The sequence below is a fragment of the Sapajus apella genome, unplaced genomic scaffold (genome assembly GCF_009761245.1).
Source record: "Sapajus apella isolate SASKATOON/1434 unplaced genomic scaffold, GSC_monkey_1.0 scaffold217, whole genome shotgun sequence".
Lineage (NCBI taxonomy): Eukaryota > Metazoa > Chordata > Mammalia > Primates > Cebidae > Sapajus > Sapajus apella.
Genome location: NW_022437157.1, coordinates 298636 through 320687, shown reverse-complemented (window position 1 = coordinate 320687; position 22052 = coordinate 298636). Strand labels below are relative to the sequence as shown.

At 44.1% G+C, this 22052-nt stretch overlaps 2 protein-coding genes across 4 annotated transcripts in view; one reads left to right on the top strand and one right to left on the bottom strand.

Moving 5' to 3' along the window:
* The window catches only part of GABBR1 (gamma-aminobutyric acid type B receptor subunit 1), a 32090-nt gene extending 28743 nt beyond the window's left edge, over positions 1-3347 (top strand). For 2 of the 3 annotated variants that reach the window (XM_032270863.1, XM_032270861.1), the window contains 3 exons: positions 715-843; positions 1047-1190; positions 1940-3347. In XM_032270863.1, the coding sequence (XP_032126754.1) occupies positions 715-843; positions 1047-1190; positions 1940-2113 (447 nt within the window). In that variant the 3' untranslated portion in view covers positions 2114-3347. The remainder of the gene's footprint in view (positions 1-714; positions 844-1046; positions 1191-1939) is intronic. The other variant, XM_032270862.1, reaches the window with a different exon arrangement.
* A 15056-nt stretch (positions 3348-18403) lies between these two features.
* On the bottom strand, positions 18404-19827 carry LOC116544464 (olfactory receptor 2H2). Its single transcript, XM_032270864.1, is given in 1 exon segment — positions 18404-19827. A coding segment is annotated over 1 exon segment (939 nt). The 5' UTR covers positions 19343-19827.
* Between the last annotated feature and the right edge of the window lie 2225 nt (positions 19828-22052).

Below are 22052 nucleotides of genomic sequence, written 5' to 3'. Positions count from 1 at the left end.
TCAAGAGATCGAGACCATCCTGGTCAACATGGTGAAACCCCGTCTCTGCTAAAAATACAAAAAATTAGCTGGGCATGGTGGCGCGTGCCTGTAATCCCAGCTACTCAGGAGGCTGCGGCAGGAGAATTGCCTGAACCCAGGAGGCGGAGGTTGCGGTGAGCCGAGATCGCGCCATTGCACTCCAGCCTGGGTAACATGAGCGAAACTCCGTCTCAAAAAAAAAAAAGTTTATTTAATCTGCAGGTTTATAAAGCACTTTACAGTTTACAAAGCCTGCTACAGACATTGTCTCATTAATCTTCTTGCAACTACCCGGTGAAGTAGGTATTAGTATCCCTGCTTCATAGGTGAGGAAACAGAAACACAGAGAAGTTTCACTTATCTGTGGTTTATAGGGTGGACACTGTTGACAGTTCCTGCCAGGGATCCTCAGGGACTGACTCTGGAGGACCTAGAATGTGTGCATAGAGATCCTGGGAGTTCCTGCCTTGAGGTGGCAGAGGTGGGGGGTTTGTTAACCAAGAGTGGAGACTGGTTTGGGACAGCTTGGGATTTTTCTCAATCTGTATTTGAGGAGCATCCTGAATTTGGATCCTTTTCAAAGGGAAAGTTCACCAGGAAACTGTCTGCCTAGGTTTCCTCACACGGGGAGTAAACTCTGGACCTTGTTTGAGCTTGCAGACCTGAGACTCCCTCATGTGTCCTTCCCTCTAGGTCCTGTGCCTCATCACCGCCCCTGTCACCATGATTCTGTCCAGCCAGCAGGATGCAGCCTTTGCCTTTGCTTCTCTTGCCATAGTTTTCTCCTCCTATATTACTCTTGTTGTGCTCTTTGTGCCCAAGGTGAGGTTCCGGCTTTTCTCCCATCCTCTCTAGTCTCATGTTCCCTCCATTCCTCCTTCCCATAGTACTTAGTTCCTCTGCCCTTCTGTTCACTCCTTTCCTCTCACTCCTCCCCTTGTGTTGGGCCCAACTTTCTTATCAGTATTCCTTGTACCTCCAACTTTCTCTGCTGGGCCACCCCATGGCCAAACATTTGCCCCCAGATGCGCAGGCTGATCACCCGAGGGGAATGGCAGTCAGAGGCTCAGGACACCATGAAGACAGGGTCATCGACCAACAACAACGAGGAGGAGAAGTCCCGGCTGTTGGAGAAGGAGAACCGTGAACTGGAAAAGATCATTGCTGAGGTGCGGGGGAGAGGGGATGGCAGCATAGAGTGGCGGGTCCAGGAGGCTTGTGTCTTAGGTAGGGTTGTCTGAAGCCAAGCCTGCGATACAGGGTCAGATGTTCTTGCTTCATGGAGGGAGGGTCCTAGGAGACAACCTGTAAGGAGTGAGTGGGGCAGGATAGGGGAGAGGAAAGGGCTGAGCAATATTCTATCTCAGGTAAAATCCAGTGTTGGCCTGGCAGGTGGTGGGGCTCTGGAGTGGGAGCTATGTGGTTGACTCGGCCCCCTTAAGGCAGATGGATGGTTGTTGGCTGTGGGTGGCAACTGGGGAGAGGCAGCTGTGAGCCTCTAGCAGTCAACACTCACAGCAGCTGGGTGTCCCACGCAGCCCCAGCATAAAGGACCTGGGCAGGCATTCACTATGCCCCAGGCTGTCTTTAGGGGCTGGTGCAATGCCAAAGAGAGGGATGTTCCAACTGGGTTGACACAAATCTCTGTGATTTATTGGAAGCTGTGTGCACTGACTTTTCTCTCCTTCCCCACTTTTTCCTTTTGTTTTTAAATTCTGTTTCCCTAATCTCTTTTTTTCTATTGGTATCCCCATTATATTATCTGGCCTTTCTTGTTCTGTTTTGATTTCTCCTTTTAATTTCTTCTGTCCACTTACCCTATGCCCTCCCCTGACATTTTTCCGTGACCTTCCTCTCTTTCCCTCCTCCACACCCTTCATGACCTCTTCCACTCTCCCAATTGTGCTTCTTCCTCCAGAAAGAGGAGCGTGTCTCTGAACTGCGCCATCAACTCCAGTCTCGGCAGCAGCTCCGCTCCCGGCGCCACCCACCGACACCCCCAGACCCCTCTGGGGGCTTGCCCAGGGGACCCCCTGAGCCCCCTGACCGGCTTAGCTGTGATGGTAGTCGAGTGCATTTGCTTTATAAGTGAGGGCAGGGTGAGGGAGGACAGGCCAGTAGGGGGAGGGAAAGGGAGAGGGAAAGGGCAGGGGACTCAGGAAGCAGGGGGTCCCCATCCCCAGCAAGGAAGAACATGCTATCCAATCTCATCTCTTGTAAATACATGTCCCTCTGTGAGTCCTGGGCTGATTTGGGTCTCTCATACCTCTGGGAAACAGACCTTTTTCTCTCTTACTGCTTCATGTAATTTTGTATCACCTCTTCACCATTAAGTTTGTACCTGGCTTGAAGCTGCTCACGTGCTGCCTCCTCAGCAGCCTCACTGCATCTTTCTCTTCACATGCAACACCCTCTTCTAGTTACCACGGCAACCCCTGCAGCTCCTCTGCCTTTGTGCTCTGTTCTTGTTCAGCAGGGGTCTCCCCACAAGTGCTCTTTCCACCCCAAAGGGGCCTCTCCTTTTCTCCACTGTCATAATCTCTTTTCATCTTACTTGCCATTCCACACTTTCCCGTGTTTGGCTCCCCGTGAATTTTGCTTCCTTTGGGGGCTCATTCTTTTCACCAAGGCTCACATGCTCCTTGCCTCTGCTCTTTGTGCACTCAACGCTCAACACTCATGCATCCTCCCCTCTCCTGCGTGTGCCTACTGAACATGCTCATGTGCACGCGTGCTTTTCCCATGTGCTTTCTTCATGTTCAGTCACATGTGCATTCACAGCTACGTGTGCCGCTCTCATGGTCATGGGTCTGCCTTTGAGTGTGTTTGGGTAGGCATGTGCAATTTGTCTAGCATGCTATCATGCCTTTCCTATTTGCACACATTTCCCTGTGTACCCTCCACGTACCTTGTGTACCTTCTTCTCTTAAATCATGGTATTCTTCCAACAGAGCCATATGCACCCTACCCTGCACATTGTATCCCCTCTCCTCATTGCAGCCTCTCTGTTTCTGCTCCGACTTCCCCCATTTCCATTGTATTCATGTACTACCCTCACTCACAATCAACTTCTCCCAAGACTGCTCCCTTTTGTTATGTGTTTTTTTTTGTTTTTTTTTTTTTTTGAGGGAAATTAAGGAAAAAGAAATGGGGGCAGGTTTGGAGAGCTGCTTCCAGTGGATAGTTGAGAATCCTGACCAAAGGAAGGCACCCTTGACTGTTGGGATAGACAGATGGACCTATGGGGCGGGAGGTGGCGTCCCTTTCACACTGTGGTGTCTCTTGGGGAAGAATCTTCCCGAATCTCAATAAACCAGTGAACAGTGTGACTCGGCACCTCGCACTCTTCCTGTGAACAGAATGGGCTTCAATCCAAGGAGGGAGGCTCAGAGGACTTCAAGGTCATGAAAGGCATTGAAGCGGACAGTGAAAAGAGGTGTTTTATTGATCCATTGAAGGCTTAGCAGAATGAAGCAGGACGTGATTAAGTCTGAGATTAGTGAGTGAGAACACTGATGGTTAAAAGTGTGGGTTCTGGAGTCAGGCTGCCAGGGCATCATATCCAACCACGTGCAAAAAAGTTTCTTAGTCTCTACTCTCCAAGTCCTCATTTATGAAAATGAGAATGGATTACACCCGTAATCCCAGCACTTTGGGAGGCCGAGGTGGACGGATCACAGGGTCAGGAGTTCAAGACTAGCCTGACCAATATGGTGAAACCCCGTCTCCACTAAAAATACAAAAATTAGCTGAGTGTGGTGGTGTGTGCCTGTAGTCCCAGCTACTTGGGAGGCTGAGGCAGGAGAATTGCTTGAACCTGGGAGGCAGAGGTTACAGTGAGCCAAGATCGCGATACTGCACTGCAACCCCGGGTGACAGAGCAACACTCTGTCTCCCCAAAAAAAAAAAAAAAAGAAAAAGAAAATGAGAATAACAATAATAATACATTCCTCCATAGGGTGGGTACAAAGACTAGATAAACTGTGCATTCAGGTGCCTAGGGTGGCTCTTGGACCATGGTGTATGTGGCGTGAATGTTAGCCTCTGTCCCTGCTGTTTAATGAGCTCCTTGACTGTAGTGGGCATGTATTGGTAGTCTGGAGCAAGTGCCTGAGCAGATGTGAGGACGCTCCTCCCCAGGAACTGAGAACAATGAAAGAATGGTGACTGCTAGACAGTAATGGATGAGATGGCTACTGAGTGCTTCCACCCTTAAACAGCTTTGTTTAGGAACTCTGAGCATCTTGGAAATAATTTGCTATCAAAATGAAGAAAAATTTTTGAATGAACAAGGGCAAAAACACTTGCCTGAGACTTAAAAAAAATTTTGTGTCCTCTAGGAGAAGTGCTTTTCTGAAGCTCAGCTTTTCTCTTTTACTTTGGCACTGATTTTTAAAGTGATTCTCAGGTTTTTGTAAAAGAACTGAGAGTTGGATGGGCCCTGTCAGTCATTGACTATTAAGAACCAATTTCTGAACTTCCACTAGAGCAAGGGCTGGTTGAATCTTAGACCAGTACTTGAAAAACATTCCACTGTGATTATCCATCTTGGACCAGTTGGACTTAATTTGAGTCTCTCTTCTTCCCACAGTGGAATATTCTCTAAGAAAAGAGAAGACGCCTATGGAGTAGATAAGCCTGCAGTGTGGAAAATGAATAGTTGGCATCAGAAACAGCAGCAGGAGGCCGGGCATGGTGGCTCACGCCTGTAATCCCAGCCCTTTGGGAGGCCGAGGTGGGCGGATTACTTGAGGTCAGGAGTTCGACATCAGCCTGGCTAACAGCAAAACCCTGTTTTTACTAAAAATATAAAAATGAGCCGGGTATAGTGGTGGGTACCTGTAATCCCAGCTACTCAGGAGGCTGAGGCAGTGAGAATCGCTTGAACCTGTAGGTGGAGGTTGCAGTGAGCCGACGTTGTGCCATTAAACTCCAGCCTGGGTGACAGAGCAACACTGTCACTCTGGGTGTGGCGGTGGGCACCTGTAGTCTCAGTTACTCAGCAGGCTGGGGCAGAGAATTGCTTGAACTCAGGAGGTGGAGGTTGTAGTGAACCAAGATTGTACCATTGCACTCCAGGCTGGGTGACAGCAAGACTGTCTCAAAAAAAAAACAAAAAACAAAAAACCAGTAGCAGAAGCTATAGAGCAGACCTGGGTAGAACCTAAAAGACCCAAATTATCATCTCAAACTTGTATTGCACTTAGGTGGGCTGTAAATCATAAACAAAGGATGAAAAGTTCTACAATGGCCAAGCATGAGCCAGTTACTCTGTTAGCAGGAGTCAAGCCAAATGGTGGGACTAGCAGAGTGCCCAGGGCAAAGGGGTGGGAAGGAGTGAGTTTGAGGATATTATAAAGGAACTTAGAAGAGAACTTGCAAGATTTTTACTGACCAAATTTAAAGCATGACTGCGCACTGTTTTTCATACAGGCCTACTAATAAGAAAAACAATTTTGAGATAACTACTTGTTTGAGTTCATAGTTAATGTTCCTGCTGATTAAGATCAGTTGCAGCTGGACACATTGGCTCATACCTGTAATCTCAGCACTCTGGGAGGCCAAGGCGGGCGGATCACCTGAGGTCGAGAGTTGAGGCCAGTTTGACCAATATGGAGAAACCCTGTCTCTACTTAAAATAAAAATTAGCTGGATGTGGTTGGTGCATGCCTGTAATCCCAGCTACCGAGGAGGCTGAGGTAGGAGAATCGCTTGAACCTGGGAGGCAGAGGTTGTGGTGAGCCAAGATTGCACCATTGCACTCCAGCCTGGGCAACAAGAGTGAAACTCTGTCTCAAAAAAAAAAAAAAAAAAATCAGTTGCAAATGTTTATCTGTCAATGCTTATCTACAATGTGACTTCATGTATTTCATTTCTGAAAGTGTCTTTTCAGGCAGAAAGGTGCTATTGATTAGTGCTAATACTAATTAGTGTATTAATTATATATAATTAATACATTATGTATAATTAATATATAATAAATTATAATTATATAATTAATATGTAATTGTACCCCAAGTGGTGCAAAGGGGATATGTTGCCAGGTGAAGAGGTCACCACTTGGTAGTTCTGGGAGGACTTGCTTCCTGGGAACTGTGAGGCAGGCTTTGCATTTCCAGCCCTTCCTTAGAGTAGGGTTCAGATCATTTTCTAACTTTGGAATGTCCTGGAATGTAGACTGCCTGCAGGCTTCCGTATCCCCTGCATTTCTCTGACTTAGCCTGTTGCCTCCCTGCCCTCCTGTTGGTTGTCTACCAATAGAAGCACTTTGTGCGCACTTGGCTGCTGTGTTAGTTTTGTTATCTTCAATCCAACAAGCGTTGATGGTGAGTTGCTATGGCAGGTGCTTTCCTTGGTACTGGGGCTAAGTGGTGAGTAAGACAGCTTTTAAACGTTGTACATTCTCGACATGGGAAGATGATCAGTGAGCAGAAAAGCAAATGAGATCACTTAAGAGAGCAGCCAGGAGTGTTGGGCATCTCACAGCCATTAGCTCTGGTGCACAGGACAACTCTAAAGGTGAGGGAGTTGTGTGCTCACCTTCTGGGGCCACACAGCTTCTAAGGAGCAAAGCCAGCATTCAAACTGCATATGTTATCTATTGCCACAAAACCTGTTACCCTAAAAGGCTTCAGACAACAATAATTATTATCTATCATGCTTTCTAAGTTAGAAATGCAGATAGAGCACAGTGGAATGGTTCACCCTGCTCGACAGCATCTGGAAGATCTGAAGTCTGGGGACTGGTGTTGTCCGAAGGGTCCTTCACTCAGGGTCTAAAGGGGGTGTTGGATGTCAGCAGAGACTTCAGCAAGGGTATCAGCTGAAACTCCTACATATGGCATCATGTGGCCTGGGATTCCTTATGACCTAGTGATAGTTTCAAAGGCAAGTGGAGGCAGTTGTAGAGAGCCAGCCAGCTTTAAACTATATATATATATATATATATTTTTTTTTTTTTTCCTGACAAAGCCTTGAAAGCCACGTAGCGTCACTTCTGAGATATTCCACTGATCCAAGCAGTCACAAGGCCATGCCTGGATTCAGGAGAGCAAACACTTTACCTCTTGGTGGAATGAGCTTAAGTCACACTAAAAGAACATGTGGAACGGGACAAATGCCTGTTGCAGGCTGCTTTGATAAAAACAATCTGCTGCATCTGGTCTTCCTGCTGCAAAGCCAGTGTTCACTTTACCTTACCACGTTCTTGTTCCTCCCTCTGAGCTGAGCACCCTAGTCTTGTATATTTGCTGTCATGCAGTCTCTTAACCAGGCCCTGGATTCCTCTGGATGCTTTGGGGCCAGCTGTGATCTCACCCCAGCAGCAAATGGAAAGTGTTGAAAATGGTCCTGCCAATTGCTCCTCCCATAGTCCTCGGTAATTTTAGGATGCCCTGGATAGGCAACATTTTGTGTATACACTCAGGGTTTTGAAGCAGAGAAATCTGATCTTGCCCTTGAGGAATTCTGTGGTCTTGCCCTATCACTTGACATGAAGCTACCATAAGGTAGGCTTCATGTTAAGGGAGGCTGTCACTTGAAGGCAGGTGGAAAGGTGCTTTTAGCCACCTTATGGTGGTTTCATGACAAGTGACAGCTTCCTTCAAATGGTATGCTACTCAAAATACTTAACAATCAATATGGCATCCACTTACATGGCTCCCTGGAACGTGGAAGGACATGCTGGAGACTCTCCTGGAAGGTGAGTTCAGCACAGCGGCAGCTGTGGTAGGGACACGTACTGAGGCCTGTGGAGTGCTTTCCTCAGGTCTGCATAGGGAGTGTAGGAAAGAAAATCCTTTTCCTCTGCCTGTTTTAGGTTCTCCAGCTGTGGCTGTATAAATTAGAGTGGCATAAGACAGATTAATGAGAGAAAAACAAATAGAAGTTTATTAACAATTGCTTTATGCATGTACACATGGGAATACACAGTGGTGAACAATGCGTTAGAATTTGGGCTCATGGCTGGGCATGGCAACTCATGCCTATAATCCCAGCACTTTGGGAGGCCAAAGTGGGTGGATCACCTGAGGTCAGGAGTTTGACACCAGCCTGGGCAACATGGTGAAACCCTGTCTCTACTAAAAATACAAAAATTAGCTGTGCATGGTGGCAGGTGCCTGTAATCCCAGCTACTTGTGAGGCTGAGGCAGGAGAATCGCTTGAACCCAGGAGACAGAGGTTGCAGTGAGCCAAGATCTCGCCTCTGCATTCCAGTCTGAGTGGCAGAGGAGACTCCATCTCAATAATAATAATAATAATAATAAACAATTTGGAGCTTATACAGTTGCCCCTAGAACAACTCAGGGCTAAGGGTTGCTGACCTCACACACAAACAAAAATCTGTATATAACTTTTGATTCTCCCCAAACTTAGCTATTAATAGCTTACTGTTGACTGAAAGCCTTATCAGTAACATAAACAGTTGATCAACACGTATTTTGTATGCTATACATGTTATATATGCATTCTTACAATAAAGTAAGCTAGAGAAAAGTAAATGTTATCAAGAAAATCGTAAGGAAAATACATATAGGTTACTGTATTGTATTTATTGATACCTTAAGTTTACATCATTTATAAGATGAATTGTCTGTCTGAAATGGCAGCAACCCCAGCAACAGACCTCCATCTATGGTGTGTATCAAGCAATTTAACTTTATTTATAGAGTCATGACTTTTATCTGCTTCTTGGGAGAATTTCCAGCATCACTAGTGGCACTTCATATGGGTCCCATGGTGTTATTTAAGGTTTGCAGTATTGCTCTAGACATGATGAAAGATACGCAAGAATCTTGAGAGATCAATTTTTACTGCTATACACAATTTACTGGAGAGATGTACTGCTCATGCAGAGATGATTAGTGTCACATGGCATTTTAGGCAGATACTTGCAACAATTGAGCTCATTGCAATAGTAAGAGGAGGTGCCTATGAAATTACAGTAGTATGGTATGTGCTACAGTTAATTTTACGCAATTATGATTTATTTCTGCATCTTTTGTTAAGCTTTCTCTTGACTTTGAATGGCACCACGTGTGGTCTGTAAGTGTGTTCATAAGTTTTGATAAATTTTATTTTTTTATCTTATATTATATTTTATTTTTTTTTAGAGACGGGGTTTCACCATGTTGGCCAGGCTGGTCTTGAACTGCCAACCTCAGGTGATCCACCCGCCTGGACCTTCCAAAGTACTGGGATTACAAGCCTGAGCCTCCGTGCCCTGTGATAAATTTTATTTATTTTTTGAGACAAGGTCTCACTCTGTTGTCCAAACTCGAGTGTAGTGGCGTGATCTTGGCTCACTTCAGCCTCAACCTCCCAGGCTTAGCTGATCCTCTTACCTCAGCCTTTTGGGTAGCTCGGACTGTAGGTGTGTGCCAGCATACCTGGCTAATGTTTTGTATTTCTAGTAGAGATGGGGTTTTGCCATGTTGCTCGGGTTAGTCTTGAACTCCTGGCTTCAAGCAATCTACCCACCTCAGCCTCCCAAAATGCTGGGATTACAGACATGAGCCACCGTGCCTGACCAAATTTTTGTTTTGTTTTTATAAAATTGTGTAGATTTTTTGGTAGTTATCTACATATATTTTATTCATTTATGTTTTGGTGAAAAAAGTCAAATATGTAAAATATTTGAAGAGGTTTATTCTGAGCCATTTATGAGTGACTGTGGCCTGTGACAGCTCAGGGGGTCCTGAGGACATGTGCCCAAGGTGGTTGGGGTACAGCTTGGTTTTGCACATCTTAGGGAGACAGATGTTACCAACAAAGACATAAATCAATACATGTAAGGTATACATTGGTTCAGCTCAGGAAGGTGGGACATCTCTAAACAAGGGAGCTCATAGGTCATAGGGGGATTCAGACATTCTGATTAGCAATTGGTTGAAAAGTTAAGCTGTGCCTAAAGAGTTGAAGTCAGCGGAAAGGAATGCTTGAATTAAGGGGGTGCAGGGATGGGATTGGGGGGTATATTTATTGAAGCAAAGATTCTTGTTCTGTAGATGAAGCTTACAGTCTTCTGAAAGAATAGATGGTAAATGTTTCTTATCTCACTTAAAAGATGTCATGTCAGACTCATTAGTAAAATATCCTGGATCAGAAAAAGACCTGGAAGGGGAAGGAGGTTCTTTACAAAATGCAAATCCCCCTCCACAAGAGATAACTCCATTAGTAAAAGATGACTTTGCAGGGCCATTTCAAAATGTGTCAAAGAAGTATATTTTGGGGTAAAATACTTTGATTTCCTTCAGGGTCTGCTCTCTGTGATGTGATGCTATACCAGAGTCAGTTTGGAGTTGACTACCTTATTGCCACAGAGAATCTTTTGTCAGTTGTATGATCTCTATGTTAATGTTAATACTGGTCAGTTGTCCCTAAACTCCAAAGGGAGGAGGGTATCACTGACATGTCTTACTTCTCTTATCAGTTGGGAGGCTTAGAGTTTTATATTTGGTTTACACATGACATATTTAAAATTTTTTTTTTTTTAATTGAGGCTGGAGTGCAGTGGTGCGATCACAGCTCACTGCACCCTCAGCCTCCTGGGCTCAAGAGATCCTCCCAGATCAGCCTCCCTAGTAGCTGGGACTACAGGTACATGTCACCATACCCAGCTAGTGTGTGTGTGTGTGTGTGTGTGTGTGTGTGTGTGTGTGTTTGTGTGTGTGTGTGTGTGCATGCGTGCCTGTGTGCATGTGTGGGTGTTTTCTTTTTTAGAGGTGGGGTTTCACCATGTTACCAGGCTGGTCTCCAACTCCTGAGCTCAAGCAATCCATCCATCTCGGCGTCTGAAAGTTCTGGGATTACAGGCATATGCCACAGCACCTGGTTCGTTAATTTTTCCAGTTAGCTATGTGGTTTGTGAGTTTTTTCAAATTGTCACAAATCTCAGAAAAAAATTTCAGTATACTTAACTAAAAAAATATCATGTGTGAGTAAACCCATGCAGTTCAAACTAGTGTTGTTCTTAGCCACAGTATACCATCTTGGGGCTTCTGGGTGAATGATAGATGGGGAGGCAAGGTATGGGAAAGTGACCAGGAAAATATGGAACAAAGTGGTTTGGTAAGATTTGTTATATGCAGATTTAAACTGATGTCTTCTTCATTAGTAAGAGTTGTACCTTTACAGATGTAAATTTATTTACAAAAGGATAACTTGTATTGTTTTAGAGCATTCCCTAGTCTGATGGTTTTCAATTGTTAGCTCAAAATAATTCACATGCTAAAGATAGTTTAAGGTGGTACCCTTCATGGATGAGCGATTAATTCTGCATAGGAAGAGCCAGAAGGTTTCCCCTTCCCTGGGAGATAGAGGGATAGGACAAAATCAAACCCCGCATGTTCTCACTCATAGGTGGGTGTTGAACAATGAGAACACATGGACACAGGGAGGGGAGCACTACACACCGGGGTCAGTTGGGGGGAAATAGGGGAGGGACGGTGGGGTGTGGGGAGTTGGGGAGAGATAGCATGGGGAGAAATGCCAGATATAGGTGATGGGGAGGAAGGCAGCAAACCGCACTGCCATGTGTGTACCTATGCAACAATCTTACGTGTTCTTCACATGTACCCCAAAACCTAAAATAAAAAAAAATGTTTTAAAAAAAAAAAAAAGACAGGGCTGGGCCCTACACATAAGTATCTGTTCATGATTCAGTGAGCCATTCAGAAGTGAACTTTGAGGTTCTTTTTTTTTTTGTTGAGATGGAGTCTCATTCTAATACCTAGGCTGGAGTGCAGTGGCCTGATCTTGGTTCACTACAACCTCCAACTCCAATTGTTCAAGCAATTCTGCCTCAGCATCCTAAGTAAGGAGATTACAGGCACCTGCCACCATGCCTGGTTATTATTATTTGTATTATTTTTTTAAAGACGGGGTTTTCCCATGTTGATCAGACTGGTCTCGAACTCCTGACCTCATGATCTGCCCACCTTGGCCTCCAAAAGTGCTGAGATTACAGGTGTGAGCCACCGCTCCTAGCCGTATTATTTGTATTTTTAACAGAGACTTTCTTTATTTTTAGTAGAGGCTTTGCATTTTTAGTAGAGACAAGGTTCTTTTAAGGCTTCCAACTCACATGTCATGTTAGGATGAATAGGTAAGTGCCTGCCCTCAGGAGACCTAAACCATGTAGGTTTGAAACATCTGTAAGGGATCCCTCTTTTTTTCTGATTGTATTCAATTCAGTAGCTTCTGTATCTTTCTGAAATAATCTATACCTTCCTCCTTAATCATTTTGCTCCCTGTTGTAACTCCTTTCCCCACATCTCCCTATCTTAATGCACAACATGCTTATTTCTGTCTTTAGCCTTTTCTGTTATAGAACCAAACCGGAGTCAGCTTGCCTGGTGCAATAAAACCAGATACCTACAGCAAGGATTGCAGCAATAGAAAGAAAGGCATTGGCCGGGTGTGGTAGCTCAGGCCTGTAATCCCAGCACTTTGGGGGGCTGAGGCGGGCAGATCATCTGAGGTTGGGAGTTCAAGACCAGCCTGACCAACATGGAGAAACCCCATCTCTACTAAAAATACAAAAGTAGCCAGGCATGGTGGCACATGTCTGTAATCCCAGCTGCTTGGGAGGCTGAGGCAGGAGAATCACTTGAACCTGGGAGGTGGAGGTTGTGGGTTCACACCATTGCTCTCCATCCTGGGCAACGAGAGTGAAACTCCATCTCAAAGAAAAAAAAAAAAAGGAGAAAGAAAGGCATTGATTGCAGGTCATCACGCAAGGAGGACCAGACAGCTAAATGCTCAAATTTTGGTCTCCCTGATATCTTGCAGGCAAAGGTGTTAGCAGCAGAATGTATCAGAGTTACACGGCATAAAAATGTTAGCAGCTGCGACGCTGTATGGGTTTGCAGCAACCTCAATTTTTGCCTCCTCAGAAGAAAGAATCTGACTGAGGGGCATAAAGCAGAGTAAGAGACTGAGGCAAATTTTAGAGTAGGAGTAAAAGTTTATTAAAAAGCTTTAAAGCAGAAATAAAAGTCAAGTCCACTCGGAAGGGAGCCAAGAGGGCAACTTGAGAGATCAGGTGCACAGTTTGACCTTTGACTTAGGGTTTTATATGTTGGCGTCCTTCGGGGGGCTTGTGTCCCTTCACCCCTGATTCTTCCCTTAGGGTGGGCTGTCTGCATGCAGTGTGCTTACTGGTGTTGTACGCATGCTCCCTTAAGCCATTCTTCCCTTACCAGTGAGTGTTCCTACAAGGTTATAAACCAGTTAAACTCACCATTTTCCCTCTTAGTACCTATGCATGAGCCCACTTGCCCAATTCCTGAGATCTGATTAGTTTCAACTTTTTCTATTTCTTGGGAGACTGTTTTCCCTGGCATGGGCTGAGACCAATTATTATTTTAGAGAGACAGCTTAACAGCTGTCTATCACCTGATGGTTGCCTGACATTCATGGTGGAGAGGGGGGTCCTTTCCTGCCCTGCTCATGTCTATCTACTATAACACGGGTTTTTAAAGGCGGGGGTAAGGCAGCGTGCAGTAGCTCACACCTGTAATCCCAGCACTTTAGGAGGCCGAGGCAGGAGGATCATTTGAGCCCAGGAGTTCAAGAACAGCATGGGCAACAAAGTGGGACCCCAACTCTATAAAAAATAAGAAAATTAGCCAAATATGGTGGCACACACCTCTACTCCCAGCCACTCAGAAGGCTGAGGTGGTAGGATCCCTTGAGCCCAGGAGGCTGAGGCTGCAGTTAGCCATGATTGTGCCACTGCACTCCAGTCTGGACAACACAGCAAGACCGTGTCTCAAAAACCAAACCAAACCAAAACAAAAAAAGTCAAGGGTAAATTTCAGAAAAGCAGAAGCTACAAGGAACATTGTAAATCAATGCATACAGGTTCCACATTGGTTTTGATCTAAAAGGGTGGGAATCCTGAATCAGGGGCTTACAGGTTATAGATAGATTCAAAGACTTTCCTGGCCAGGTGTGGTGGGTCATGCCTGAAATCCCATCACTTTGGGAGGCCACTTTGGGAGATGATTGTCACATAAAAATTGAATGAATTTGGGGTAAGTAATGTTAGTGAGAAGAACCCTTAAGGTCAAGTGTTTGCGAAACATAGCAAAGAGCCTGGGAAACATAACAAGCCTGCATCTACATAATTTTTTTTTTTTTTAAAACTGGAGGTTAAGGCAGCCTCTAATTAGAGGATTGCTTGAACCCAGGATAAGCTGCAGTGAGCTATGATTGCAACTGCCTTCTGGCTTGGGTAACTGAGCAAAAGCCTGTCTCAACTAAAAAAAAAAAAGAATCTGACTTGCAATTGGTTAAGGAAGAGAAGCGTTCTTTAAAAATCTGGGGTCCAATAGAAAAATATTAACTGGCCAGGGGTGTGACTTTGTCCAAGCCCCTAAGGAAGAAATTTAGAACAAAGAATGATGGTTAAAGTTCAGTCATCACTTTCCTGTCCTCTGAGGTCTATGCTAGCAGATCCATTTGGTGGGTGTCAGTTTCTGAGAGACAACTCAGAGACATATGTTGAGATGTTATCCTTAGTTTCTATGAGGAAAGCAAACCTATCCGGAACCCTAATTGCCTTAGTTGGCTGTTGTCTTAGGCTGCTATTATCTTCTTGCTTATCAAGTTGCTTATTTATTTCTCAGAGCTAGCCAGGTACCCAGATTTTCCTTGAAGAAACTCAAGATTTTGCTTTATTTCCATGCTTGGGAGTCCACGGGCCCCTGAAAAGGGAGTCTTTGCATCATCTCATTTCCACACAGTAAGGCAGCAAATATTTCTTTTCTTTTTTTCTTTTTATTGTTTGAGATGGAGTTTCGCTCTTGTCTCCCAGGCTGGAGTCCAATGGCGCGATCTCAACTTACTGCAACCACTGCCTCTTGGGTTCAAGCCAGTCTCCTGCCTCAGCCTCATAAGGAACTGAGATTACAGGTGCCTGCCACCATGCCCAGCTAATTTTTGCATTTTTAGTAGAGGTGGGGTTTCACCATGTTGGCCAGGCTGGTCTTGAATTACTGACCTCAGGTGATCCACCTGCCTCAGCCTCCCAAAGCGCTGGTATTATAGGCGTGAGCCACCATGCCTGGCCAGCAGCAAATATTTCTTATTAATTTTGTTTACCCTTCTGTGGTTCAAATCTCTAAGAAGATTTCTGTGATCACCCCTGCTCCAAGCACTCAAACACTTTATTCCTTTATTCTGTATTCCTGTGCACTGTTATTTGCTCTAATTCAGTTGTGTAATTGTCATGTATGCCGGAACTATGTCTCTGACCATCCCTATCTTCCTTGGACATTGTGAGGATTGTGAATGGGCAGCTTATATTGGATTTTCTCCCAGAGTATCCAAGAGATGATTGTCACATAAAAATTGAATGAATTTGGGGTAAGTAATATTAGTCCTAAGACCTTTGTTAAACCATTTAATCAACAAAGCAGATTCTTTTAGATGCTTTATTTAGTTTTCTGTTGCAGTTCCCCTAGAGTCTGTCTAGAAATGATTTTATTGTACATAAATATTACAGCCTCTGGCTGTAGGGAACTGATAAATAGGAGAAAAACGTAGACATTTCTAGGTGCCAGTAAGAGAAAGGATAGAGGGGGTCATGAGAAAAAGGTCGTACTACAGTAATTCAAAAAGTGGAATTAAGGTTAGCATTACCTACAGGGCTGAGATTAGGATTATTATTGTTATGATTATTATTTTCAGATAGAGTCTCACTCTGTCACCCAGGCTGGAGTGTAGTGGTGCGACCTCAGCTCACTGCAACCTCTGTCTCCTGGGTTCAAGTGATTCTCCTGCCCCAGCCTCCTGACTAGCTGGAATTACAGGCATGCACCACCATGCCTGGCTAATTTTTTTTTGATTTTAGTAGAGACTGGATTTTACCCTGTTGGTCAGGCTGGTCTCGAACTCCTGACCTCAGGATCTGCCTGCCTTGGCCTCCCACAGTGCTTGAGCCAAGCTTGAGCCACTGTGCCTGGACGATTCGGATTATTAAATGTAAAATAGGGGCTCTACATTAAGATTAGGATATGCTCTAATAATGAGGTCAAGGAGACAATAAGATTAGCACAAGGATGGCTAGGATAAAGATTAGTATTATAATAGAATTCATGTGGCTGTTCTGTGCTGATGCCAGGGTAAATGTTGAATCAAAATCATTTTACATTGGAACTAGAACTAAAACTAAGATTTTTCTTCTTATTATTTTATCAGCATGTACTCAAAGGGAATTTGGTATTGCTGCCCTTGCCAGGGAAAAGCTGGGAGACAGTGTCTGTGGGATTGGAACCCCTGAACCTTTTATATATTCTTTTTGGAGAGTAAGATTCATTCATTTATTCATTTATAAAACTGGTTGCCAATTTATGCAAAATTCTGGTCCTTGCCTTCTGGGAGCTTGAAATCTAGTAGGTGAACTAATCCAGAAACACATACAATGAACTGTAACAAAACTTTTTCTAAAAGTTTTATTGTTCTATTGTTTCTTATTTTCATGAAATGCTTGGAAGTATTTTAAAAACTCATATTTTAAGGAAGCAAAACCCCTTCAACTGGGGGATCAAGTTAGATGTAGTTCTAGATTGAAAGGATTTCCTCAAAGTTTGTTGAGAAGTTGAAGCTTCCCACCTGGGCTCAGGGTTCATTATTTGTACCACAAGGCAGGGCTTAGAGCATGGAGTCTGGAGCTAGTTTTCCTGGGTTAAAATCCTGGACTGCACAATTTCAAGCTGCAGCATAAATTCTATGTTTTAGTTTTTGCCTCAGAAAGGTTAATATTATCTGCTTCATAGTGTTGTTACAAGGATTAAATGAGTCAATTTGTGTAAATTACAAGTGGTTCCTGACTTTGACCATTTTTTGACTTTATGATGATGCAAAAGAGATGCATTCAGTAGAAATTGTACTTTACCAATATAACCATTTGGTTTTTCCTTTCAGTACAGTATTCAATAAATTACATGAGATATTCAAAACTTTATTATAAAGTAGACTTTGTATTAAGGATTTTGCTGAACTGTAGGCTCATGTTAGTGTTCTGAGCATGTTTAAGGTAAGCTAGGCTAAGCTCTGATGTTTGGTAGGTTAGGTGTATGAAATGCATACTCAGCTTACAATATTTTCAATATATGATACGTTTATCGGGAGGTAACCTAACCATAAGTCAAGGAGCATCTGTACTTTAAATGTTACTTGGGGCCGGGCGCGGTGGCTCAAGCCTGTAATCCCAGCACTTTGGGAGGCCGAGGCGGGTGGATCACGAGGTCAAGAGATCGAGACCATCCTGGTCAACATGGTGAAACCCCGTCTCTTCCAAAAATACAAAAAAGGAGCTGGGCATGGTGGTGCATGCCTGTAATCCCAGCTACTCAGGAGGCTGAGGCAGGAGAATTGCCTGAACCCAGGAGGCGGAGGTTGCAGTGAGCCGAGATCATGCCATTGCACTCCAGCCTGGGTAACATGAGTGAAACTCCGTCTCAAAAAAAAAAATGTTACTTGGGTTATCACAACAATTACATAAATGCTTTATAGTTTTGTAGCAATATCTGTCTCTTTGAGCAAAGTACAGTTTGGATGACCCTGGAGAAGTCTGGGATGTCACATGCAATATCATATTTGGCCAGTAGAGGACACCAAAGTCCACAATGTCGAAATAGTGCCAGCCTAAATATAAAGATATTTTTGTGTCTTTCTGGCCGCTCCTTTATCTGTGATTTGTGGGCATTGTAAGAGAAGAAATGAGACTGGAGAAGCTAAGCTTTCTTTGTAAGCCTTAAGCCTAAAATACTGGGATATTTGATTCAGGTGTGAAAAAGCAATGGTGTGCTTTTGAGAGTTGCCTTACTGAAACTTATGGGGCCTAGATTTTAGTTCTGATGCTGTGGCTGTGTGTTCCTGGGTGAGTTTCTGAACTTATCTGGGCTTTGGCTTCTCCTTTGCTGTTATTTGGGGAATGAACAAGAATGAGAATGCAAAACAGGCATATAATCAAGTGGGAAAAACATGAGGGAGAAGCAAAGAAGACATGATAGGAATGAAAATTGGAGGTGAAGGAATAGTGGGGATATGGCAAGGGAGGGGAATTAGAAATGGAAATGATAAAGGTAGGAACATGAATATGGAGGCGAAGATTTAAAATAGAAAAAAGATAAAATATTCTTGATTTCTACAAATTTTCACATAAGGATACCTCCTTTTACTACATTTCAGACTCTATCTCTTGCATGTGCACACACACACACACGCAACCGCATACATACACAGACATGTGACTTTCATCTGTTGTCACAATGTGATGGGTGTGAGGAAGGCAGAGGAGCAGGGAACTCAAACTTTCTGATAAAAGTACACAGAATGTCTTCTCTTTTAAAGCATATTAAGCAGCTCTCCCTCAGCTTTGTGTGAGCTCCATTTCCTTCCCCAGCAATCTCCTCAATGCCCTGGTTACCTCCTTGTTCCTCAGGGTGTATGTGAGAGGGTTAAGTGAAGGAGTGCCCACTGCATAGAAGAGACCAAAGAACTTGCCCTTCTCTTGGGCATAGGGATTTTTGGGCTGGAGGTAGACAGCAATGACTGAGCTGTAGAAGAGGGTGACCACAGTGAGATGGGAAGAGCAGGTCCCGAAAACTTTCCTCTGCCCTTTTGCAGAGTTAATCCTCAGCACTGCCCGAGCAATGGCTCCATAAGAGACAAGGATGAGGCTGAGAGGCACAACTAAGATGAAGACACTGGCAACAGCCATCTGGATCTCGTTGTAGGAGGGGTCTCCACAGGAGAGTCGAATTAGAGCTGGGACCTCACAGACAAAATCCTCCACCTGCCGATGGGGACAGAAGGGCAGGCGCAGGGTGGATGGTGTCTAGACCAGTGACTCCACCAGCCCAATGACCCACGCCACAGATGCCAGCTGCCAGCACAGGTGGGGGTGGATGATGGTGGCATAGTGGAGGGGCTGGCAGACAGCCACATAGCGATCAAAGGCCATCACTGTAAGGAAGATGCACTCAGTGGTCCCCAGGGACAGGAAGATGAAGAGCTGGACAGAGCAGCCCAGGAAGCTAATGGTCTTCTTTGGGCCCCAGAGGTTGACCAGCATCTGGGGAACACAACTCGTGGTGAAGCTGAGATCCAAGAAGGAGAGGTTGGAGAGGAAGAAGTACATTGGAGAGTGGAGCCTGGGGTCCAGCACAGACAGCAGGATGATGAGTGTGTTGCCCACCAGGGTCAAAAGGTAGAAAGTCAAGACAACCACAAAGAGAATCCTTTCCAGTGCTGAGTGTTCATAGAAGCCCAGAAGGATGAAGCCCACGGGAGAGCTTTGGTTAATCATGGCCAATTTCTGTTTGTACCTGGGGAGATGAGTCTCTGTCACTCCAGTGTGATTCAACCTGTCTTATTACTCAGCCTGGGTGTTTGTGAGGTTACAGAGGATGTGAGTTTCTCTTCTGTCTCCTCTCCCAGCCTCCCTTTTCCAGGGTGATCACCATCCATCAGCTCCTTCTCATTCTCTGTTCTTCCTGGTTAAACATTGTCCAGTGAGAGTGAGGAAACCATGAAGGTACTGGACAGCAGATAGAGCCTCACACTGGTGCCTCTGACTTCCTGGGGGAGGGCAAAGGAGGCGGATTTAAAATATGGATTAATTAATTAATTAATTCAGCAGAAAATTACCAAATGCCATTATATTCTGAGTGCTGTTCTGGAGTTGTCTCTTGCGTATTTATTGGATGATCTCGTAATGTATATTGAATAAATTTTCTGATGACAAATTTTCTCTGTAGGCTCAATTACTGCTCTGTTGGTTGAATGAATTTTATAGAACTCTGTACATTTGATTTATTTTGTATTTTTTCATTTCCAGGTGAGCTTATCAGAGACTGTTTTATCTGTGAGAGAGATTTTGTTTTGTTCTAAGGTACCGTGAGATCAGGTGGGTTGGCCTGGTTTTCTTTAGCAACCCAAGTTGCCAAACCAACTGACCTGCAGGGAGGGGTGGAGGCTGGTCCACGTGCTTCGTCTTTGCCATGAGTAGCTTACAGGTAGGAGGTGAGAGTGGCCCCAAGCATGTTAAAATCACGGGGGGTTCACAGGAACATTATTGAAAGACTCCCAATATAATGACTCCAAGAGTCACTCTCCTTAAATCCTATAGTCTTTCAGACACCACCAAAAACAAGAACGCAAAATTTAAAGGCCAGTAACACCAACATTCTGGGTGAATGAGAAAGTAAAGGGTCTGTAGGATGACTGACCAATTTGGTCGGATATATCAGGGAAATCTTCCTAGAGCAGGTGTCAGGATTTTTTCCTTAAAATAGAGACGTATTGGGGCATAGAAAGTCAGCTGAAAGCTGGGGGTGGGAGACTGAAGCCACTCTGGCAGATCAGAGACAAGGACTCGGCCTTACGGGACCTTAGGAAGGCCATGACGGGGGCAGATGAGATGGTGGGCTGCCCGGCAAACGTGCCATGTAGCTCATAGGATGGCAGAAGTGTCTTCCTTTTATAGGGTCCCCATCTTCTATTAAGTTCTATCACATCTCCCTTTTTGCCAGGACTTTCTGCCATTGTCTCTGACTTTCTCCTTTTTCTCCCATTATTATTTTCCCCCTTAAAATATATTTTTAAAGTGTTGTTAAATATTTAAGCATAAGTATGAGTAGGGCAAATTGCAGTTTAAAGAATGAAAATGTCAACCCCTGGTATGCCCATTAACCAGGTTAAGAAACTGAGCAAACGTTTCAAGTACCTTAGAAGCTCCTGTGTGCCCCTCCCTGACCTCTCACTTTCTTACCCCTTAAGATATCACCACTGTTCTAGATTTTTAACTAATTATTCCTTTGCTTTCATTTTTTGAGATGTACTTCACATACCATAAAATTCACCCTTTCAAAGTGTGTAATTTAGTGGTTTAAAGTATATTCACAAGTTGTGCAACCAACACCATTTACTTACAGAACATTTCATCACCCCAAAAAGAAACCTCAGGCTCATTAGCTGCCACCTCCTCCTTTGTTTTCTTTGTAATATAAAATTATTTGCATGTACCCTTAAACAATAGCCAACTTTTAATTATTCATCCATCACATAGCATCCCAATCGATTTTCCTCATTTCTAACTTTGTCATTCTCTTGGCATTTCACTCCTTCCTTTCTCTGCTATACTGCTGAATCTCTTTAGATTACACCTTTCTTAGTGACTCTTTGTTTCCCTTTCCCACGTCGATCTCTGTCTTTTCCACCCTCATTATTTTTCTCCTAGTTCATTTCCTTCTGACATATTCATTCATTGGTTTATGCATTTGTTCATTTCTTGAGCCCCAAAGTGCCAGCATTGTGCTAGGAGCTGGGGCAGGGATTGGGAGGTCCCCTGAAAGGGGTTTATGATAGTCTAGTGACCATGATCTACCCTTACTGTTAGTAGCTAACATCTGTTGAGTGCTGCCTATGTGGCAAGCATGGTTTTAAGCAGCTCCTTGAACATCTGGTTCTCACAGTAACCCTACAAAGAGATATAATTAACCCTATTTTACCAAAAAGTGAATAGTCATAGATGGGATAAGTAACTTGTATAAAGTGATCTAGCCAATAAGTGCTAGGACTAGGATTTTGGACGTTTAACTCCAAATCTGGTGCTCCAGTGTTGAAAACAGGTGGAAACTGTTATTTCACAGTCAAAGTGCAAAGGTTCTACTTACCTTCAATCAAATAAAAATCTCTTCTTCTACCAGCAATCCCCCATGACAGAGCTCTTACTTGGTGTGCACCCTCCACTTGTACATCAGGAAGAAACAAAAAAATAAAAAGGAATAGGCATCCTTGAATGGGCAATTGGATCTCTGGTCACAATAGGGATCGCTAGTGCTGACCATCTTGCACTTTTCTAAGCACACGTGTGTGTGATGAGCCGGAGCTGGCTCAGACTATCTCTAGATTAGTACATTTTTAGAAATTTTGTGAGACAATTATTAAACAATCAGTGGCTTGAGACAGCGATGGCAAGAATATTTACACTATGAAAATTGGCAAACACAACAACT